The sequence below is a fragment of the Helianthus annuus genome, chromosome 9 (assembly GCF_002127325.2).
Source record: "Helianthus annuus cultivar XRQ/B chromosome 9, HanXRQr2.0-SUNRISE, whole genome shotgun sequence".
NCBI classification, from domain to species: Eukaryota; Viridiplantae; Streptophyta; class Magnoliopsida; order Asterales; family Asteraceae; genus Helianthus; species Helianthus annuus.
In genome coordinates this window covers 80,777,114-80,800,051 of record NC_035441.2, presented here as the reverse complement: position 1 = coordinate 80,800,051, position 22,938 = coordinate 80,777,114, and the positions used below count along the sequence as shown (strand labels likewise).

Below are 22,938 nucleotides of genomic sequence, written 5' to 3'. Positions count from 1 at the left end.
TCATTTGTCGCTTAATTTGGATCATTTTTGCGTTCGTTACGACTTCCGTCGTAATTAACCGAACAACGCAATCGTACGACCAAACGAACCGACATCCAAGATGTTTTTGAGCATATTTTAAGTTCCCTATACTTTAACATCATTTTAGAGCTTTGAAATGGGGTTAACGGGGCTTAAAAGTGCCAAAAATCAAGTTTTACAAGTGCATGGACCATTTTTGAAATTTCTGACCAGATTCAATGAACCTAGTCTAATTTTGAAGTGTTAATGGTTTTAACCCATGGTTTTGCAAAACCATGGTCTGGTATTTAATGGTTTTTATGATACTATGGACTCATATTAGGGGCTCCCATGGTTTTAGAAAACAATGGGTGCAAGTGTACGGCCTAGATCAAAGCTCGGGTTTCAAGAAACGATCTTAACGGTTCTATGAAATCTATAAATACCCCCACCCACTTCACTCTCAAACTCATACCTTTGATCTGAATTTGTTCTCTTAGTTGATGTGTTATCACTTCATACCTGAGAATATTCAGATCAAAGCTTCCATTCTTGGACCCGTTGTAAGTCCTCTTTCGTTCTTTTACGCGTTTTTAGCGTAAAAGTCAAACTGTGTTTGACTTTCTGCATTGACCAGTTTATGGTCAACATGAAGTTAGTTTGAACTTCATAACGTGAGCGTAATCACGATGGTTTTAGTCTCTTGTGACTATATGTCACACCCCGGCCGCGTAAAACAACAAACCGCGGCGGAAACGCCGGGGAGGTGAGTGGCGACAGAATTATTGTTTCAACAACCATGGCAAATAAAGTTATGTATTATTAAAATTTAAAGTTACATTGTCTTTGAGTTCAAACTAAACTAACATAATAACTGTCTTTTAAGTCACTAAGGCCCGAGTCCGCCTAAGTGAAGCACAAGCATCATCATGCATTAGCACCTGAAACACATGTAAAAATAGGTACGTCAGTATAAAAATGCCTGTGAGATACATAGGTTTTGTTTATGCAGATTCATGACTTGTATTTGAAAGGAGAGTTTAATAAAATGTAGTCATGAACCTTGTAAAATGTTTTCCTTTGTAAAACCATGTGAAAATCAATGAAAATCAAATGATGATGAAATGATAATGCATGGTTAAATGAATAACCAAGTAAAAGTGAATTTGTATAAAATATGTAATTTGTAAAACAATGTCATGTTTATGTATGAAATGTTTCATGTGTTGCCCAAGTGGTTTATATAACGCAACGATGTATAATACGATAAAAGCACTTATATATAGGAAGTACCAGCGGCGTATCCACCATGCTTTTATCATATAACACATAGCCTTGTTACATAAGTCACTTATCAATAACCAACCAAAATGTCTTGTTCCATGTCAAAATGCGTATGTGTAAACCGTGTACAATATCATGTGTATCATGTATAACCAATGAAATGCATAGCAAGTAGGAAATCATCTACTTAACTATGTAATGATGTCTAATGTGAAAACAAATGTCATGTATGGTGAATAACTAGAAGTTACTCAACCCCATAGAAAATGTACAAAACATGTTTTGAAAAAAAAAAACCTAAGTTTAAATCAAATGTTATGCTTTGCAGAAAAACAATGCTTTATGATTACAAACATTTATGCAGTAATGTTAATCGCATACATGCAAGCCTTGCGACTGTGGCGACAAACCCTTAAACGAATTAAAGGTTTATCTAAATTATGTTGTCGGATTCTGTCATCCCCAACTTCCAAACAAACCCAGGAAGTCGGAAACGGGAGTTGTCAATTCCTATGGTACCATTACATAAGTCCGAGCGGCGTAGCTAATGTTAATGAATGTATTATTGTCCCGATTGAACATACCAAATGTCATAACCAATGTAGCATGTGAAAACCATGTACTAGGAATGCTAAGTAAACATGCCTAGTAGAAATGTTCATGTAAAACAATGTGCTAGCATGCTCAGTAAACATACATAGCAGAAACGTCATGTAAAACAATGTGCTACATATGCTAAGTAAACATATGCAACAAATGTGTAACAAATCAATGTGCTAGCATGCTTGACATACATAGCAAAACACAATGGAAAGCATGTACTATATATGTACTAGGTGAAACTAGCATGTTTATGTCATAAAAGCATGAAATGCACAAAAGTAACATGTATGTACATGTGTATCACCCCAAAATATTTGAAAACGGTAAAAGAGGGGAACTATGTACTCACTTGGGATTGCTAATTAGTCTTGAGAATAAGACCAATTTAAGCTCCAAGGGTTACGGAATCAACCGGCACCTAGTATAGGTAACTATGTTAATAATCGGCTCCTAAATCGGGAGATAGGATAGAATGAGGTTCTATAAATCAAATGAGTAATTGAACTCATATGGTATGATTTATTAGTCCCAACATTCTGATTGGAAGGCCTACCTAAGTGCTTTTGACCCGTTTCGACACATTATGGTAACATAAGTCACTATAAGGCGTCGTTTGCGTAAAACTATGTTCGGATGGTTAACTATGTGCTATGTCGAGTCTTACATGCCCAATTATGCCTAAACATGTTACTAAATCAGATTATATGTCAAAATTATGTTTACATAATCAAAATACGGATTTATGCTTCAAAAGGGCATTTTGGTCATTTCCTATGGGCATATAAGCTAACTAGCAAATGACTAACCAATCCTATGTGATCATAAGGTATAACCTCAGTGGTTATTCCCTAAGAAACTATGATCACTAACTAAGCTTGGTCGGATCCTAAAGATCGACCAAACGGGTCGGGTTCGAATGTCTAAGCGGTTGTTTAGACCGCTTACCTTACGACCCTAAACAAGCACAAACTAATAGTGTCGAGTTAGACATGTCAAAACATGTCTAACCTACTGATTTGGTATCAAAACAAAGTGTTTTGATACCCTAAAGTAGTTCCGTTGCAAAATGCGTGCTAAAACGCATTTTGACCGAAACTTTGACTCGACACTAGAACTAGCTAACGTGGTAATCAGCGGCTATAATCACGAAGGATTATAACTATCGTGATTACAATCACGTTTCAAAGTTCAATTGAACTTTGACTTGACCAATTGATGGTCAAAACCGAAAGTCAAACTATTGGCCAAACGTTTGACTTTCTGCACTACAAAAGGAAAAAGGAAATAAAAAGAATGAAAGAAGCTCACTTAAGGTCCTTGCTATCTTTTCTACAAGAAGACAAAGTCCCAAATGCTTGAGAGAGAGCTCCAAAGCAGATGTGAAGAGAGGAATGAGTGAATGAGCAAAGAAATGAGTTGATGGAGCATGGTATTTATAGTTGGACATGAAGAACAAGATCACTCCAAGTGTTTTTCTTAGTCATTAAGCATGAAATCACAACCATACATTTGTTAGGAGCAAGTGCAAAGCCTTGGAGAGGTGGTAACTTGGTTACCACACAAAGAAATTGAAAGATTGGCCCCTGAATTTACAAACTGTTGCTGAAAACACACTTTCTGCCCAGATATGATGCTCGCGTAGCGCGACGGCATAGGCAGTAGGTGCTCGCGCTACGCTACCATGTATCAGGTTCAGCAAAGTTTCAAAAATGGCAGAAATGGTCCCTGCACGTGTTTAAAGCCTTTTTCGATGCGTTTAAACCCCGTTATCCTCATTTCAAGGCTCTAAAATGAAGTTAAAGTATAGGGGACTTAAAACATGCTCAAAAACATCTCGGATGTCGGTTCGTTTGATCGTAAAATTGCGTTGTTCGGTTAATTACGACGGAAGTCGTAACGAACACAAAACCGATCCAAATTAAGCGACGAATGGAATTTTTGCATGCCGATCACTAAAATAAAAATATTTTAGTGTGTACAAAAATTTTGGATGTCCAGATGTGTCCAGAACGTAAGATACGCGCGAAAATGCAAACTTACGCCGTTTTTGACACTTTTAGTCCCTGTAAGATCATATAAGCATGTTTTCGCACACCGAACCTATCAAAGCTTATTTCTAAGCCATGTTTAGGTTATTTATGGTATGTTTAACTTATGATCAAGTTCCGGACTGTACGTTGCCATACGAAACGGCAGACTTTCGCAAGTTGACGCAAATAGTCCCTGAGAGCGAATAAACTTGTTTTTGCCATACCAAAGCCTTTAAAACTTATTTCTAAGTTATGTAAAGGTTATTTAAGGTATGTTAAGTTTATGATGATGTTCCGGAGTGTTTTTCGCGTTAAAATGATCGTGTTTACACATCAGTTTGCGTATAACTTTCCAGAAAACGATATAGAGTTCAAAATCGATCAAAAATCAACATGGGCACAAAACCAAACATAAATGACAAACATTGGGATCAAAACACACTGTTTTATTAATATTGTATTGTTCAGAGTTTGTAAAATGATATCACAACCACAGATGTCACAGTCTCCCCTACTTCAGGAAATTTCGTCCCGAAATTTATTTAGAGGAAACTTGTGAGAATAGATGCGGGTATTTCGCTTTCATCTGATCTTCATGTTCCCAAGTAAACTCTGGGCCACGTTTAGATTCCCAGCGAACTTTGACCAATTTAATCCGCTTGCCTTTCAATTGTTTAAACGAACGGTCCACTATCTCCACAGGTTTCTCAACGAAGTGCATTGTATTATCAACACGAATTTCATCAAGTGGTATGTGGAGGTTCTCATCAGCTAAACACTATTTGAGATTGGACACGTGGAATGTTGGATGAACATTTCCAAGTTCAGGAGGTAGCTCAAGTCTGTAGGCTACTTTTCCGATTCTTTCAACGATCTTGAATGGTCCAACATAGCGAGGTGCAAGTTTTCCTTTCTTCCCAAATCTAACCACACCTTTCCAAGGGGATACCTTGAGTAGGACTTGATCACCAACTTGGAATTCCAAGGGCTTGCGTCGTCGATCCGCGTAACACTTCTGACGGCTTCTAGCTGTCTGAAGGTTTTCACGAATCTTCTTGACCTTATCTGTAGTCTCTAGAATGAGTTCAGGTCCAGTAAGCTGAGCTTCACCTATCTCATTCCAGCAGACCGGTGAACGACATTTTCGACCGTATAAAGCTTCAAAAGGAGCCATATTGATGCTAGAGTGATAACTGTTGTTGTAAGAGAATTCGATCAAAGGTAGATGCTAATCCCAACTACCACCAAAGTCAATCACACACGCTCTAAGCATATCCTCCAGTGTCTGGATTGTTCTCTCAGATTGACCATCTGTCTGCGGATGGTACGCTGAGCTTAAATGAAGTTGAGTACCCATGGCAGATTGCATGGTTCTCCAAAAGCGAGACGAGAATCGAGCATCTCTGTCTGATATAATGTTCAAAGGAACACCATGTCGAGATACAATCTCATCAACATATATCTTGGCAAGATCGTCAGCAGATAGACTCTCACGGATTGGCAAGAAGTGTGCTGACTTTGTAAGACGATCAACAACAACCCAAATGGCGTCATGACCCTTCTTAGTGCGCGGTAACTTGGTAATGAGATCCATAGAAATGTTTTCCCATTTCCAAACCGGAATCTCTGGTTGCTCTAATAATCCAGAGGGATGTTGATGTTCTGCCTTAACCTTAAGACAAGTAAGGCATTTTGAAACATATAAGGTAATGTCTTTCTTCATACGCGACCACCAGTACTGGGTTCGAAGATCCTTATACATTTTGTCTGCACCAGGATGAATAGAATAACGAGACTTGTGAGCTTCATCCATAAGCAAAGTGCGAAGATCGTCTATACTTGGGACCCACAAACGGCCCGTGTAATAGAAAATCCCAAAATCTCTTAGTTCAAGCTCAGGATTAGTATGACATGGTAACTCTTTACCCATCAAGTCTTGTGCAACACAAGTATGTTGAGCCTGAATTATGCGAGATTGAATGTCAGATCGAACCTGAACACAGTGAAGCTTGACACGTTCCTTACGACTTAATGCGTCAGCCACGACATTCGCTTTACCAGGATGGTAGCGAATTTCGCAATCGTAGTCGTTTAGGAGTTCAACCCAACGTCGTTGCCTCATGTTAAGTTCTTTCTGATTGAAGATATGTTGGAGACTCTTGTGGTCAGTAAACACTACACACTTTGTACCGTAAAGGTAGTGTCTCCAGATTTTGAGAGCAAAGACTACTGCACCTAACTCAAGATCATGAGTGGTGTAGTTCTTCTCATGCACTTTCAGCTGTCTTGATGCATAGGCTATAACTTTGTTTCTTTGCATAAGAACACAGCCAAGACCTAAATTGGATGCATCACACTACACGACAAAATCGTCGTTACCCTCGGGTAAAGATAGAATAGGTGCATCACAAAGTTTCTGTTTCAAGGTCTGGAAAGCTTCTTCCTGTTTAGGTCCCCACTCAAAAGGTTTGCTTTTCTGAGTTAAAGCAGTGAGAGGAACCGCAATCTTGGAGAAGTTTTCAATGAAACGGCGGTAATAACCCGCTAGACCAAGAAATGAACGAACCTCGGTAGGAGTAGTAGGAGTATCCCAATCCTTAATCGCACTGATTTTGGCGGGATCTACATGAATACCTTGTTCGTTGACAATGTGCCCCAAAAATTGAACTTCCTTAAGCCAGAATTCGCACTTGGAGAATTTGGCGAAAAGTTGTTCTTTCTTTAAGAGCTCCATTGTAAGACGAAGATGCTGTTCATGATCAGCTCGAGTCTTAGAATAGATTAAAATATCATCAATGAAAACGATGATGAACTTGTCCAAATAAGGCTTACAAACCCTATTCATCAAGTCCATGAAAACAGCAGGATCATTAGTTAAACCGAAAGGCATAACAGTAAACTCATAATGACCATAACGGGTACGAAAAGCTGTCTTGGGAATATCTTCTTCGAGAACTCGAAGTTGATGATACCCAGAACGTAGATCAATCTTTGAAAAGCAAGTAGCACCCTGTAGCTGATCAAAGAGATCATCAATGCGAGGTAGGGGATATCGATTCTTGATGGTAAGCTTGTTAAGCTCACGGTAATCGATACACATCCTAAAAGATCCATCTTTCTTTTTCACAAATAGGACAGGAGCACCCCAAGGTGAAAAGCTTGGACGGATGAATCCTTTGTCAGATAGCTCCTGAAGCTGCTTAGACAACTCTTGCATCTCAGACGGTGCAAGACGATAAGGTGATTTAGCAATGGGATTTGCACCAGGTACGAGATCGATGCGAAACTCAACTTGGCGCACAGGGGGTAAACCAGGTAATTCTTCAGGAAATACCTCTGGATAATCCCGAACAACAGGGATATCTTGGATTGTCTTACCCTTGCCTTTATCCTCTACGACATGTGCTAAGAAAGCAACATATTTCTTGCGTAGATATTTGCGGGCTTGGGTACATGACATGAGTTTAACGGGTTTCTCCCCATGAACTTCTAAGATCTCACTAGTCGAAAGCGGTATACGAACCAACTTCTCAAAACATACCACCTCTGCATGGTACTTGGATAACCAATCCATTCCAACTATAACATCAAAGCTCCCGAGTTGCATCGGTGTGAGGTCGATAGGGAAAAGATGGTCATTGAGATTCAACTGGCAACTTCGAAGAACAGAGTCAAGGACAACAGGTTCACCACTAGCTACTTCTACTGTCAAGGGCTTTCCTAGTTTTGTTCTAGTCATCGCAAGCAAAGGCTCAAATGCTAAGGACACAAAACTCTTATCGGCACCCGAATCAAATAGAACAGAAGCAGGATGGTTGTTAACAAGGAACGTACCGTTCACCACTTCGTTATCCACACACGCCTCATTTGCATTCAGATTAAAAACTCTACCACGAGCTGGTGCCTGATTTGCATTTGCCAACCTCGGGCAATTGTTCCTATAGTGGGTCAGATCCCCACAGTTGAAACATGAACCAGGCGGAAAGTGAGGTCGTGCAGGATTCTGGGCTGGGTTCTGTGCAGCTGGGTTCAGATTAGGAACAAAACGGCAGGTGTTCGCAAGATGACCGGACTTGCCACAATTTGTGCAGATACGGCATTGCATCTGTGGCTGGTGGTGGCTGTTACATCTGTTGCACAGAGGTGCATTTCCCGCATACTGCCTCTTGGCAGCAGGTTGTGCAGCCTGATTCTGTGCTGCCTGATTGGTAGCAGCCTGGTTAGTCTGAGCAGTGACCGCGAAATTCTTGGAAGCCTTACGCTTCCTAGATTTCTTTGAAGACTCAGCACCCTTCTTGCCCTTACTCTCCTTGGCGCTATCAGACTGTTTCTGCTTCTTGTCACCCTTCCTGTGGAGTTTACCCTTCTTAATTTGGGATTCAGTAAGGGTAGCAGCTAGCTCAATGGCCTGTCGGACGGTAGTAGGGTGACTGCCAGTTACAATATCCTGAACAGGATCTGGCAAACCGTTTATGTACCTCTCAATAGCCTTATCCAAAGGCATGACCATAGTCGGACAGAGCAAGCTTAACTCCTCATATCTGTCAGTGTAAGCCCGGTGTTCACCACTGACTTGCTTCAGATCATTGAACTCATCTTCGAGTGCCCTCTGCTCATGTCGAGGACAAAATTCTCTCATCATGAGAGTCCTGAGTTCTTCCTAAGTCTGACCCAAAGCAACATCAGCACCTCTATCTCTCATTACCCCATTCCACCAGGTAAGAGCCCTCTTCTGGAATACACTCGAAGCAAACTCGACCTTACGGTTGTTCGGACACTGAACATGGCGAAACGTGCTCTCAAGACTCTCAAACCACTGGAGAAGCCCAGTTGCTCCTTCAGTACCACTAAACTTGAGCGGTTTAGCCGAGTTAAATTGTTTAAAGTTGCACGGAGCAGGTGCATTAACATTGTTATTGGTGGCTTGGTTTATTTGAGTTATGAGACCGGGTAGCATAGCAGCCATCTGCTGTGCTATAATAGCTGCCAGTTCGGCATCAGGTTGGGGAACGTTACGTCAAGGGGGCATTCTAAAAGAGGAAACATGAGAGAAAACGAGTGAGATGATGTGATGAAAATGAGATAACAATAAAATTGACAAAAAGCAAGGAAGGTGGTCATTTGTTTGTTACCACAAAGCAAACAAACAACACACAGTGACAAATCAAAGTAAATGAGTCATAATAATGTATCGCGAAGACATGCTCGCCTATAAGTGAACACTCACCCCAAGAGTTCCCAGGTAAGAGTGACTGGTCCGATACTGCGGATTTGTACGAACACTCTAGCCTTAGACAGAAAACTCAGGGTACAGGCATTCACTCTTCCAGTTTGCACGTGTTCACATTATTTAGACCCAAAACTTTGACGAGATTTTGAAAAATTGGAAGGCACGAGGCCAAAAAGAAATCATCTAAGGATAGATGATTGATCCCAAAATCATTTTGGAAATTGTGTTCAAGTTTTGGTAATCACCTAAGGATAGGTGACGGGTATTGTTTTAAAATCTAAACACAAGTAAACTTGTGTTAGGGTCCTAGAAAGTTATAGTCTAGGTCAAAGCATTACTAATAACCTAGTTCCCTATAACCATTGGCTCTGATACCAACTCTTCTGTCACACCCCGGCCGCGTAAAACAACAAACCGCGGCGGAAACGCCGGGGAGGTGAGTGGCGACAGAATTATTGTTTCAACAACCATGGCAAATAAAGTTATGTATTATTAAAATTTAAAGTTACATTGTCTTTGAGTTCAAACTAAACTAACATAATAACTGTCTTTTAAGTCACTAAGGCCCGAGTCCGCCTAAGTGAAGCACAAGCATCATCATGCATTAGCACCTGAAACACATGTAAAAATAGGTACGTCAGCATAAAAATGCCTGTGAGATACATAGGTTTTGTTTATGCAGATTCATGACTTGTATTTGAAAGGAGAGTTTAATAAAATGTAGTCATGAACCTTGTAAAATGTTTTCCTTTGTAAAACCATGTGAAAATCAGTGAAAATCAAATGATGATGAAATGATAATGCATGGTTAAATGAATAACCAAGTAAAAGTGAATTTGTATAAAATATGTAATTTGTAAAACAATGTCATGTTTATGTATGAAATGTTTCATGTGTTGCCCAAGTGGTTTATATAACGCAACGATGTATAATACGATAAAAGCACTTATATATAGGAAGTACCAGCGGCGTATCCACCATGATTTTATCATATAACACATAGCCTTGTTACATAAGTCACTTATCAATAACCAACCAAAATGTCTTGTTCCATGTCAAAATGCGTATGTGTAAACCGTGTACAATATCATGTGTATCATGTATAACCAATGAAATGCATAGCAAGTAGGAAATCATCTACTTAACTATGTAATGATGTCTAATGTGAAAACAAATGTCATGTGTGGTGAATAACTAGAAGTTACTCAACCCCATAGAAAATGTACAAAACATGTTTTTGAAAAAAACCTAAGTTTAAATCAAATGTTATGCTTTGCAGAAAAACAATGCTTTATGATTACAAACATTTATGCAGTAATGTTAATCGCATACATTCAAGCCTTGCGACTGTGGCGACAAACCCTTAAACGAATTAAAGGTTTATCTAAATTATGTTGTCGGATTCTGTCATCTCCAACTTCCAAACAAACCCAGGAAGTCGGAAACGGGAGTTGTCAATTCCTATGGTACCATTACATAAGTCCGAGCGGCGTAGCTAATGTTAATGAATGTATTATTGTCCCGATTGAACATACCAAATGTCATAACCAATGTAGCATGTGAAAACCATGTACTAGGAATGCTAAGTAAACATGCCTAGTAGAAATGTTCATGTAAAACAATGTGCTAGCATGCTCAGTAAACATACATAGCAGAAACGTCATGTAAAACAATGTGCTACATATGCTAAGTAAACATATGCAACAAATGTGTAACAAATCAATGTGCTAGCATGCTTGACATACATAGCAAAACACAATGGAAAGCATGTACTATATATGTACTAGGTGAAACTAGCATGTTTATGTCATAAAAGCATGAAATGCACAAAAGTAACATGTATGTACATGTGTATCACCCCAAAATATTTGAAAACCGTAAAAGAGGGGAACTATGTACTCACTTGGGATTGCTAATTAGTCTTGAGAATAAGACCAATTTAAGCTCCAAGGGTTACGGAATCAACCGGCACCTAGTATAGGTAACTATGTTAATAATCGGCTCCTAAATCGGGAGATATGATAGAATGAGGTTCTATAAATCAAATGAGTAATTGAACTCATATGGTATGATTTATTAGTCCCAACATTCTGATTGGAAGGCCTACCTAAGTGCTTTTGACCCGTTTCGACACATTATGGTAACATAAGTCACTATAAGGCGTCGTTTGCGTAAAACTATGTTCGGATGGTTAACTATGTGCTATGTCAAGTCTTACATGCCCAATTATGCCTAAACATGTTACTAAATCAGATTATATGTCAAAATTATGTTTACATAATCAAAATACGGATTTATGCTTCAAAAGGGCATTTTGGTCATTTCCTATGGGCATACAAGCTAACTAGCAAATGACTAACCAATCCTATGTGATCATAAGGTATAACCTCAGTGGTTATTCCCTAAGAAACTATGATCACTAACTAAGCTTGGTCGGATCCTAAAGATCGACCAAACGGGTCGGGTTCGAAAGTCTAAGCGGTTGTTTAGACCGCTAACCTTACGACCCTAAACAAGCACAAACTAATAGTGTCGAGTTAGACATGTCAAAACATGTCTAACCTACTGATTTGGTATCAAAACAAAGTGTTTTGATACCCTAAAGTAGTTCCGTTGCAAAATGCGTGCTAAAACGCATTTTGACCGAAACTTTGACTCGACACTAGAACTAGCTAACGTGGTAATCAGCGGCTATAATCACGAAGGATTATAACTATCGTGATTACAATCACGTTTCAAAGTTCAATTGAACTTTGATTTGACCAATTGATGGTCAAAACCGAAAGTCAAACTGTTGGCCAAACGTTTGACTTTCTGCACTACAAAAGGAAAAAGGAAATAAAAAGAATGAAAGAAGCTCACTTAAGGTCCTTGCTATCTTTTCTACAAGAACACAAAGTCCCAAATGCTTGAGAGAGAGCTCCAAAGCAGATGTGAAGAGAGGAATGAGTGAATGAGCAAAGAAATGAGTTGATGGAGCATGGTATTTATAGTTGGACATGAAGAACAAGATCACTCCAAGTGTTTTTCTTAGTCATTAAGCATGAAATCACAACCATACATTTGTTAGGAGCAGGTGCAAAGCCTTGGAGAGGTGGTAACTTGGTTACCACACAAAGAAATTGCAAGATTGGCCCCTGAATTTATAAACTGTTGCTGAAAACACACTTTCTGCCCAGATGTGATGCTCGCGTAGCGCGACGGCATAGGCAGTAGGTGCTCGCGCTACGCTACCATGTATCAGGTTCAGCAAAGTTTCAAAAATGGCAGAAATGGTCCCTGCACGTGTTTAAAGCCTTTTTCGATGCGTTTAAACCCCGTTATCCTCATTTCAAGGCTCTAAAATGAAGTTAAAGTATAGGGGACTTAAAATATGCTCAAAAACATCTCGGATGTCGGTTCGTTTGATCGTAAAATTGCGTTGTTCGGTTAATTACGACGGAAGTGGTAACGAACGCAAAACCGATCCAAATTAAGCGACGAATGGAATTTTTGCATGCCGATCACTAAAATAAAAATATTTTAGTGTGTACAAAAATTTTGGATGTCCAGATGTGTCCAGAACGTAAGATACGCGCGAAAATGCAAACTTACTCCGTTTTTGACACTTTTAGTCCCTGTAAGATCATATAAGCATGTTTTCGCACACCGAACCTATCAAAGCTTATTTCTAAGCCATGTTTAGGTTATTTATGGTATGTTTAACTTATGATCAAGTTCCGGACTGTACGTTGCCATACGAAACGGCAGACTTTCGCAAGTTGACGCAAATAGTCCCTGAGAGCGAATAAACTTGTTTTTGCCATACCAAAGCCTTTAAAACTTATTTCTAAGTTATGTAAAGGTTATTTAAGGTATGTTAAGTTTATGATGATGTTCCGGAGTGTTTGTCGCGTTAAACTGATCGTGTTTACGCATCAGTTTGCGTATAACTTTCCAGAAAACGATATAGAGTTCAAAATCGATCAAAAATCAACATGGGCACAAAACCAAACATAAATGACAAACATTGGGATCAAAACACACTGTTTTATTAATATTGTATTGTTCAGAGTTTGTAAAATGATATCACAAGCACAGATGTCACACTATACCTCCTGATTACCACGTTATCTAGGCATAGTGGCGAGTCGTAGTTTCGGCCAAAATGCGTATTCTTGTGTATTTTGTAACCAAACTACTTTTAGGTATCAAAACCGTTTTTTTTATACCAAACCTGTTTTCAAACCTCGTTAAGCATGTTTTAACATGTTTAGCTCGTCACTTTAGGTTTAGTGCTTATGTAGGGTCGTAGGGTAAGCAGTCTAAACAATCGCTTATACTTTCGAACCCGACCCGTTTGGTCGATCATTAGGATCCGACCAAGCACATTAGGTGACCTTAGTTGTATAGGGAATAACCTTCCGAGGTTATACCTTATGGTCACTTCGTTTAAATAGTTGTATGATAGGTAGTTAATATGCCTTAGGTAAATGACCAAAATGCCCTTTTTACGCCAAAATTCATTTTAAGCACTTGTAACCTAAATTTTGACATCTAAACTGATTAGGAAACATTATTAGACATGCTAAGGCATATAATACTTGTCATAGGACTAGTTAGGCGGTCCGAACGCGTTTTACGCGAACGACGCATTAAAGTAGCGTATGCTACCTAAACGGGTCGTAATGGGTCATAAGCACTTAGGATAGGCTTTGTTTTAGTATGTAGGCTTTGTTAAACCATGTTACATGAGTTCCTATACTCATTTGGTTACAAAACCTCATTTTATCCGATCTTCCGATTTAGGTCCGTTTATTTACATAGTTACCTATATTAGGTGCCGTTTGATTTCGTGATCCCTCTAGCTTTGCTTCGTTGTTGTTCAAGACTTCTAAGCACCCTCAAGTGAGTACATAGTCCCCTCTTTTACTGTTTTTCAAACATTTTGGGGTGAAACACATGTGCCTACTTGTTACTTTCATGCTTTCCATGTTTTTCATATCATATGCTTGTTATGTTCATTAGTACATTTATAGTACATGATTTCATTGTGTTTTTGCTATGTATGTCTTTTGTTGCATACTTAGTACTTCTGATTTACATTACATTTCACGCTATGTATGTCCATTTAGTGCATACCTAGTGCATTGTTTTACATTACCTTTTCATGCTATGTATGTTCATCATACTTAGTACATTTGTTTTACATCACATGCTACATATGTTCATCATATTTAGTACATTTATTTTCATCACATGCTTACATTTTGGTATGACATTTGGTTTGTTTAAATGGGACCAAAATACATTCATTAACATTGATCACGCTGTTCGTTAGTAGGTAGTGGTACCATAGGAATTGACAACTCCCGTTCCTGACATCCTAGGTATGTTTGGATGGAAGGAATGACCGAATTTGATAAACATAACACAGATAAACCTTTAAACTCGTTTAGGGGCTTATCGCCACAGTCACAAGGCTTGAATGTATGCATTTTCACAATACCGCATAGATGTTTGTATCAGTAAAGCATGCATTATTTCACAAAGCGTGACTTTTGATTTATTCAAACACTTTGTTTTGTACACTTTTACAGATGGTTAAGTAGTCACTTTTTGCTTATCATACATGACATTGTTTACACATTACATGTTTTACATTTGACATTAGACATGGTTTTCACATAAACATTTTGACATTTGATTATACATAAACATTTTTACATTGGTGGTTTGTTTGGTGAGTTATTTAAGTAACGAGGCGTGTGTAATATGATAAAAGCATGGTGGATACGCCGCTGGTACTTCCTATATATAAGTGCTTTTATGATATTACATATCGTAGCGTTATTTAAACCATTTCAATTTTGACATATTATATTTTTACACTTATATCACATTTTCATGAAACATTGTTTTACAAACAACATATTTTAATATAAACTCATTTTTACTTGGTTATTCATTTCATTATTCATTTTACTTATTTATCTAACCACATACATATTTCTTTTATATCATCTATATCCTCATCGATTTTTATATGATTTATAAAACAAAAACATTTTACAAGGATCATGACTAACTTTTGTTAGACATTTCTTTAAACTTATAAGTCATGAATCCTAAATCAATAAAACCTATGTATCTCACAAGCATTTTTATGCTGACGTACCTATTTTCACATGTGTTTCAGGAAATGATGCATAGGATTAATCAAGATACACTTAGGCGGACTTGGGCCTTAGTGACAATAAAAGATGCAAGACTAGTTAATTATGTTATGCTTCCTTGTTGTTAAGACATTGTAATTTCTTTTAATCAATAAAACAACATTTAAATTTCCATGTGTTATGAAACAATAATTCTGTTACAACACTCCCCGATGATTCTGTCACGATTTGTTGTTTTACGTGGTCGGGGTGTGACAATATATATGAAGTGCAAAATGGTTTTAAAAACTTTTAAGTAAACATTCGAAAAAGGGTGTTGCTAAAGGTACCTCCATTATTTCTATTTTTACTATTTGTACTCCCCCGCCCCCCCCCCCCCCCCCTCAAGGAATAATAATAATAATAATAATAATAATAATAATAATAATAATAATAATAATAATAATAATAATAATAAATAAATAAATAAAAATCCCTATAGATCACAATATTATACAAGTCTACGTGGTTATTAATAAAAATGCTACCTTACTATATTTTGTTGATACAATTATATATGGTCATTTTAACCATAAAGTCATCCTATCGTTTTTAATGGCTTTATGTACTTGTTATATATAATACTACACTATATATATACAAATATAGTTTATATATATACAAGTACGTTCCGTAAATAAATACACTTCAAAATTTAACTTTAATTACATAACTGCTATATATTTTTTTGGAACTGACTAAACTTTTGAGATTATATTGAATGATTATAAGAAAAATAAATAAATAAATAAATAAATAAATAATAATAATAATAATAATAATAATAATAATAATAAAATCAATTATGTTATTTTAATGTAAGTTAAATATTTCTACCGGAGCCCAATTAGTATATTCCTATATACTAGAGAAAGTAGTGTGATTTTATTTATATTCCTATATTTATAAGTACTTTATTATATTAAAGTACTAGGAGTAAATTTTACCTATAATTTACCTATGGTTAACAGAAAAATGTTTTTATGTTTAAGTCACCCATGAGAAAAAAAAAATTATCTAAACATAGTTTTGTAAAAGACAAGGATTCGTTAATCTTTCACTTTGTGACATAAATATACAAAATTTATGTCAATATACATAAATTTATATAAGGTTAAAATTAACCATTTAAAAACATATTTTAGTATATATAGCTGACTGATAATTTAAATTAATATACTAGTAAATAAAAGTTAATTATTACTAGTATATTAAATATATTTATTATATAATGTTCGAAGATACTATTAATTATTTTATATCAACTGAAAAAAACTATACAAACGAATATAGTTAATGTTATAACATTTTGTATAAAAAGAACCAATTAAAAAGGTTTTTCAATATATTTGAGTGGAATCAAATTGAAACTTTCAATGTACTCCTTTAAGTTCTTTCTTTATTTAGTAATTTTGAATACACTTTACGGTGGTATAGTTGTAACACCTTAGAAAGAAAAAAAAATTATATTTAAAAGAAGTATTAATTTTTATTTTATAATATATTATAAAAGAACAGAAAAGATGGGTCGGATGATTCATACAATCGGTATATATACATATATATATATATATATATATATATATATATAAAAGAGAGTAAATAATTGATTTTTACAAGTAAAAGATATTACAAAATGAAAACCCATTTTCTTACTCGATTTAAACTAATAATTTAGTATTCTGTTTATTTACTTATATAATTATTTTACCTGGCACGTTAAAATTTCTCTGAACATTCTAGTTATTATTTCAATTTCAAACTAAAATTAAAATGGATGCCCCACATAAAAATAATTGACTCAAATGTGTGTTTAATATGTTTGTCCTTTATATAGCTTTATTAAAAAAAACAAATTACAATTTTAATATTGTAATATCTTTAAACGAATTACTATTACTATTGTTTAAAAGATATACATACATATTCTAAATACACGTATATTACTTAATTACCTAATATATTTAGAATCGATTTTAGAGAACGTCAAACTTTGTACTACTTACTATAATACTTCTTTGAATAAATAATATAATATAAAATAAACTAAGAGTTAAGTTTTAATATTTTAAACCAATAGGGTTTAACCCACTAGTTAAAAATGAAATTGTTCCCATGAATCCAGAAAGTTTATATTTTGAGTAATTTATTTCCCTAAACTTTTATTTATCCATCCTTTAATTCCAAAATATTATATTCAATAAATTTAACAGAAGTTTATTTCAATATACTATTTTTATAAAAGGATAAATAAAGTTAGGAGAATAAGCTTGATAATTGGTACCATCAGATATATAGTAATCTAGTATTATATATATATATATATATATATGTGTGTGTGTGTGTGTGTGTATATATATCACTTGTAATTCATATGAAAACATGAAGTCATTATAAGAAAAAATCATGAAACGTATTATGTTTTAAAATGTCATCGATCTCAATAAAATATTCTTTGCAACGGAATTTAATAATAAATAAGCATAAACAAAGTTAGCTATAAACATACTCATCACATTAAACCTAGCCATAGTATTAATGGAGACAATGATATTTTTGTCAAAACTCCATTTTTCAAACAACAGAAAGTCACAACCATAATGATACCTATGCTTAGACAAAAGAGCTAGGATATTGATATGTACTAGTAACACCCAGGATAGTATTTAGACATGAACCTAAGAAAAATGCCTTAGTATAAGCTTTGAGATAAGCTAATTATTTGTATAGATAAAGTATGATGGATATTGGTATGCCGTGAGGATGATGACTATAACAGTGCAAGTATGATAAATACGCAATAACACCTGGCCACTGTTATTTCTTGTTTATTAGTACTCCTCGGTTCTAAAATATGATCCGTCATGAAAATACTAATTTCCTTGTTTCTTGATATAAACCATAATAAATGATGCACTTTTAATTAAGACTCGAGAGAAATTCTATCTAAGGGAAATACAATGATAACTACCTCTCCGGCAAGACTGAATATGGTGTAGTAGACTCTCCAGCTTATCCGGGTAAGATGGGGGTACCTCTCCGGTGAGACCGAGTAAGATGGGGTATATGTTATGTTAATGGAATTCCCTAAATAATACCATGACTGATGTCTGACCTGTTTTTGGAAATGTGAATCTGTTAAATATATTGACCTTATGAATGGTATGTATATTACAGTATGTGAAATACATGACTATATAGATACGTATATCTATAAGGAAATCCAAAAGCCATAATGATTGACAACTAGGGATAAATCACAAACAGGGGTATTAATGAAAATTTTAGATTTATTTATCAGGAATCTCTCGTATACGTCTATAATTCCGGTATCAAACACTATTTCGTTTGATCATCCGTCTCATAACTCGTGCGACCAGATAAATGACGGAAACCCTTTAAGTTAAACGCCATCAAAAGTATAAAAAAAAACACTTACGCTAATAATAATTTTACTTTCATTAAAAACTCTTGAGAAAATAAGAATCTCAAAAGAAAATAGTTCGGGTCAAAGTAAAGTGGAATTCAAAAGCAAGGACAAGAATATACTTAGGATCTAGGATCAGTGACAAACTACAGGTATTCCTCCACATTTCAGTGAATCTCGAGGACGAGATTTAAAACAAGGTGGGGAGGATGTAACATTCCCAAAAATTTTATTTATAAAATAAAAACCTATGTTATTAAACGGATAGATCATGGGTAAGTTGACTGTTAGAAATATGAATTACCTAGACGGGCCTAGGAACCGTTTAATAATTAAATTATAAAAATACATTATATTTGAACCTACTCCATTTCTAATGAAGTTTGGTTCAAAATGTAGATAAGGTTATTCTCGTTCTAATGACATATTCATTGTTTTATAAAACGTCATATTTTAAAAGTTATGAACGCCAAATAAATGAAACAGCTGAATTAATTATAATATATAAATTAATAAAATAATAATAAAAAAATAAACTAATTAACCTTATTGTGCATGTATACGTGGCCAATAGAATTTTGCATGAAAACATTAGAATCAAAAACTTACAAATGAAAATATTAAATCAAAAACTTACAAATGAAATTTTGCATGAATACGTGGCCAATGGAATTAAATTCAGCCGAAGTTTGCCGTATTCTCCAAGTTTTGGAAATAATACATGAGTTTTATCCCATTTGTTTATTATAAAAATATGGTGTTTTAAACTCTGATAAATATTTCCTAACTACGGTCTTGATGAAAATTTCCGCTGCCAAATTGATAAACACCGATACCATCTGACTGGTTCGCGGCTCCCGCTCCCAGGATAGGATCGGAGGTTGTGACATTTCCAGTTCGCGTTCAAGCTAGTTTCTCGTTCAGTAAGTATCAAAGCATCACATAGTGTCAAGAATCTAGTGTAAATACATCGTTCACACATAAAGCATCACAAGAGTCAAGATTCGCATTGTTCATATATAAAGCATCTTCAAGAATCAAGATTCACATCTTTCATATATAAAGCATCTCAAGACTCAAGATTCACATCGTTTATATAAGAAACATCACATAGAGTAAAAGTCTAACAAAATTTAAGATTTAAATAGCATTATTTCTCATTATGATCGATTGTATCGAGTGTAAAAGCATCATAAGATAGGAAGTATGACGAGACTTGTCGTGATAATAAAAGTATCGAAACGCAAGGCGTTACAGTTATGTCGTGTGTTTCGTCCACTACCTTTTCTTTAAGTGTTAATGGAAATATACATGGATACTTTAAGGGCAAACGGGGTCTTAGGTAAGGGGATCCTATGTCGCCCTACCTGTTTACATTAGTCATGGAAGTCCTAACTTCTATTTTGCATCATGAGTTGTCAATGGATTCATCCTTTCGGTTCCACAATAAATGTGAAAAGAAAAAAATTATTAATCTTTTTTTTTGCGGATGACTTGTTCTTGTTTGCCAGGTGGGATGTGGCATCGGCTAAGCTGATAATGAACTCCTTAAACAAGTTCAAGAACATGTCAGGCCTGGTTCCTAGCGCCCAGAAAAGTACTGCCTTCTTTTACAATGTTCCTAGCATAACAAAAAACAGAATCCTAAGTGTTATGTCTTTTGAAAAGGGTTCTTAACCGATAAAATACTTGGGGGTTCCTCTGATTGCTTCTAGATTGCATAACAGGGATTGTAAAATCCTAGTGGAAAGGTTGGAAAAGAGAATCATAGATTAGAAAAACAAGTCCTTGTCTTTTGTGGGTAGGCTTCAACTGATCCAATCGGTGCTGCAATCCATGCACACATATTGGGCCTCGATCTTTATGCTTCCTGCTTCTATCACTAAAGAACTTGAGCTAAGGATGAAGTGCTTCTTGTGGAGTCATGAGATTGAAGTCCGTGGGAAATCTAAAGTTGCTTGGAAGGAAGTTTGCCTCCCAAAGAGTGAGGGAGGTCTTGGCATTAAAAGGATATCGAAAGTTAATAAATCACTTATGGCTTTTCACACGTATAGTATCTTGACAAGTAGGAGATCGCTTTGGGTGGAGTGGATCCAAATATACAGGCTGAAAAACAGGAGTTTCTGGGAAGTCACTTGCCACCAGAATGCTACTTGGACTTGGAGGAAATTGTTACAAAGTAGACCTCTCCTCCGCCAGTTCTTGTGGACTAAAGTGGGAAATGGAGAAAAAACGTTCCTTTGGCATGACACTTGGTGTGAAGAATGCCCTCTTAGTAGATATGTTTCGCCAAGGAATATAGCTCGAGAGGGGATGACAATGTGCTCGAAAGTTTCTGATGTTTGTCAACAAGGCGGATGGGATTGGCCTGATGCTTGGAGAGATCTTTTTCCGGTGTTGTTTCAGTTGCAGCCATTACGGGTGGTGAGTAATAGATCGGATGCTGTTATATGGAGGAATAGTAATGGTAATACTAAGCAATACTCGGCGAAAATTGTTTGGGTGCTATTCGGAGTAGAGGAGATATTTATCCGTGGACCTATGTAGCCTGGTCATCTTTCCACATTTCTAGACATGCTTTCAATAGGTGGCTGATCTTTAAGCGGAAGTTGTGGACGCAAGATCAGACATTGGAATTGTGTAGTTACGGGCTCGATGAACATGATGTGTTGTCTACTTTGTTACAAAGTTCTGGATTCTCACAGCCACTTATTTTTCGAATGTCAATACTCAAAAGAAGTTTGGAGTTCCATTAGAAATAAAGCAAACATGCACAGAGTCAAAGAAAGGTGGGACGAGATTTCAAACTGGATGATACCGAGAGCACGGTCAAGATCAATAAACTCTATCATTAGGAAGCTTCTGATTGCGGCTGCGGCTTATTTCATATGGCAAGAGAGGAATGCTCGCTGTTTCAGAAATCAATTAAGACCTCCAGAGCAGCTAGTGGAGGTGATTATTAAGACGATCCGATTAAAACTTCACTCTTATAAATACAAGAGGACTGCTCGAGTTATGAATGTGTTGGAAGAATGGAAGCTGTCATCCATGGACATGTTTGAAAAAGATTAATGTGTTTTGTTTCATGAGATGTTAGAGATACCTTAATTGTTTAGGTTGTTGGTTATGGTAGTTGATGTCCTTTATGGTTTTTTGGCTCTTGTGTGGCATGTCACATGAGAGAACTAGAGTTGCGCTTTGCTTCTCTATTTGTTTTTTATTGATAGTAATACAATCACCGAGGTAAAATCCTTTAAAAAAAATACGACCTACGACCTTTTTGTTTGTTTAAAATTATATTCATTACAATAAAATTATAATCATGGTACATAAACTCTTTGCAACATATTAAAAAATAAGAATAATAATGTTAAATAGACCCTTGCAAGTGCAAAGGCTATACTATATTTATGTGTAAAAAACTGTTTTCTAAAAAGTAGAAAGACCTCCACCGAATTATATGATCGATGTTATGAATGAAGTCCACACCAATGAATTTGTATAATATTAACACCTTAATATTCATCCATGCATCCAGAAACGTTGGAACTGCCCAAAATCCGTGTGCAACCTTACTCACTCACTCACTCACTCACTCACTCACTCCATATGCAACATTCACCTACCCCTTGTTCATTTGTTTTGCCACTCCACTAGAAAACACCCTTCCAGCATCAACTAACAGCTACTCTTATATATTGCTGGATTACACCCTTGTATTCTCTCTAAACAACCAAAGTCACCTGCATCCTCTTTTCTTTAGCTTTTTGGTCATTTGGTTGCCTTTCTTGCTCTAGGACATGAAAAAAATATTATTCATTGGTGTTCTCCTTTCTTTTCTTCTTGCCACTTCGTTCCTTCAACCCTCCATGGCCAATATGCAAGGTACATATCTTAACAGTTACTAACTAATTCTATAAATATTATTATTTATAGTGATCAATACATGCCTATTAGATTCATGTTGTTGTTATATATGTTATAGGCATGAAATCTATTAATATAAGGTAATTATGTGCATCGTGAAAAAAGTGTTTATGTCCTTTTAATACATACTAAGTTGATTCTTTTTTTTTTTTTTTTTTTGATGGGACAATTTATGTTTGAATAGTGTATTGTAAAAACAAGTGCAAAGGAAGGTGCTCGAAATCGAGGTACCCAGATAAATGC

At 36.0% G+C, this 22,938-nt stretch overlaps 1 protein-coding gene across 1 annotated transcript; it reads left to right on the top strand.

The window, feature by feature from the left end:
- Positions 1-20,604: 20,604 nt before the first annotated feature.
- On the top strand, positions 20,605-21,315 carry LOC110875984 (uncharacterized mitochondrial protein AtMg00310-like). The gene has a single exon (XM_022124171.1). The coding sequence runs from the start codon at positions 20,605-20,607 to the stop codon at positions 21,313-21,315; it is 711 nt and encodes a 236-aa protein (XP_021979863.1).
- The last annotated feature ends 1,623 nt before the right edge of the window (positions 21,316-22,938 follow it).

Coding starts and splice junctions, on each gene's coding strand:
- LOC110875984 (XM_022124171.1), top strand. CDS start 20,605: ATGCACACATATTGGGCCTCGATCTTTATGCTTCCTGCTTCTATCACT.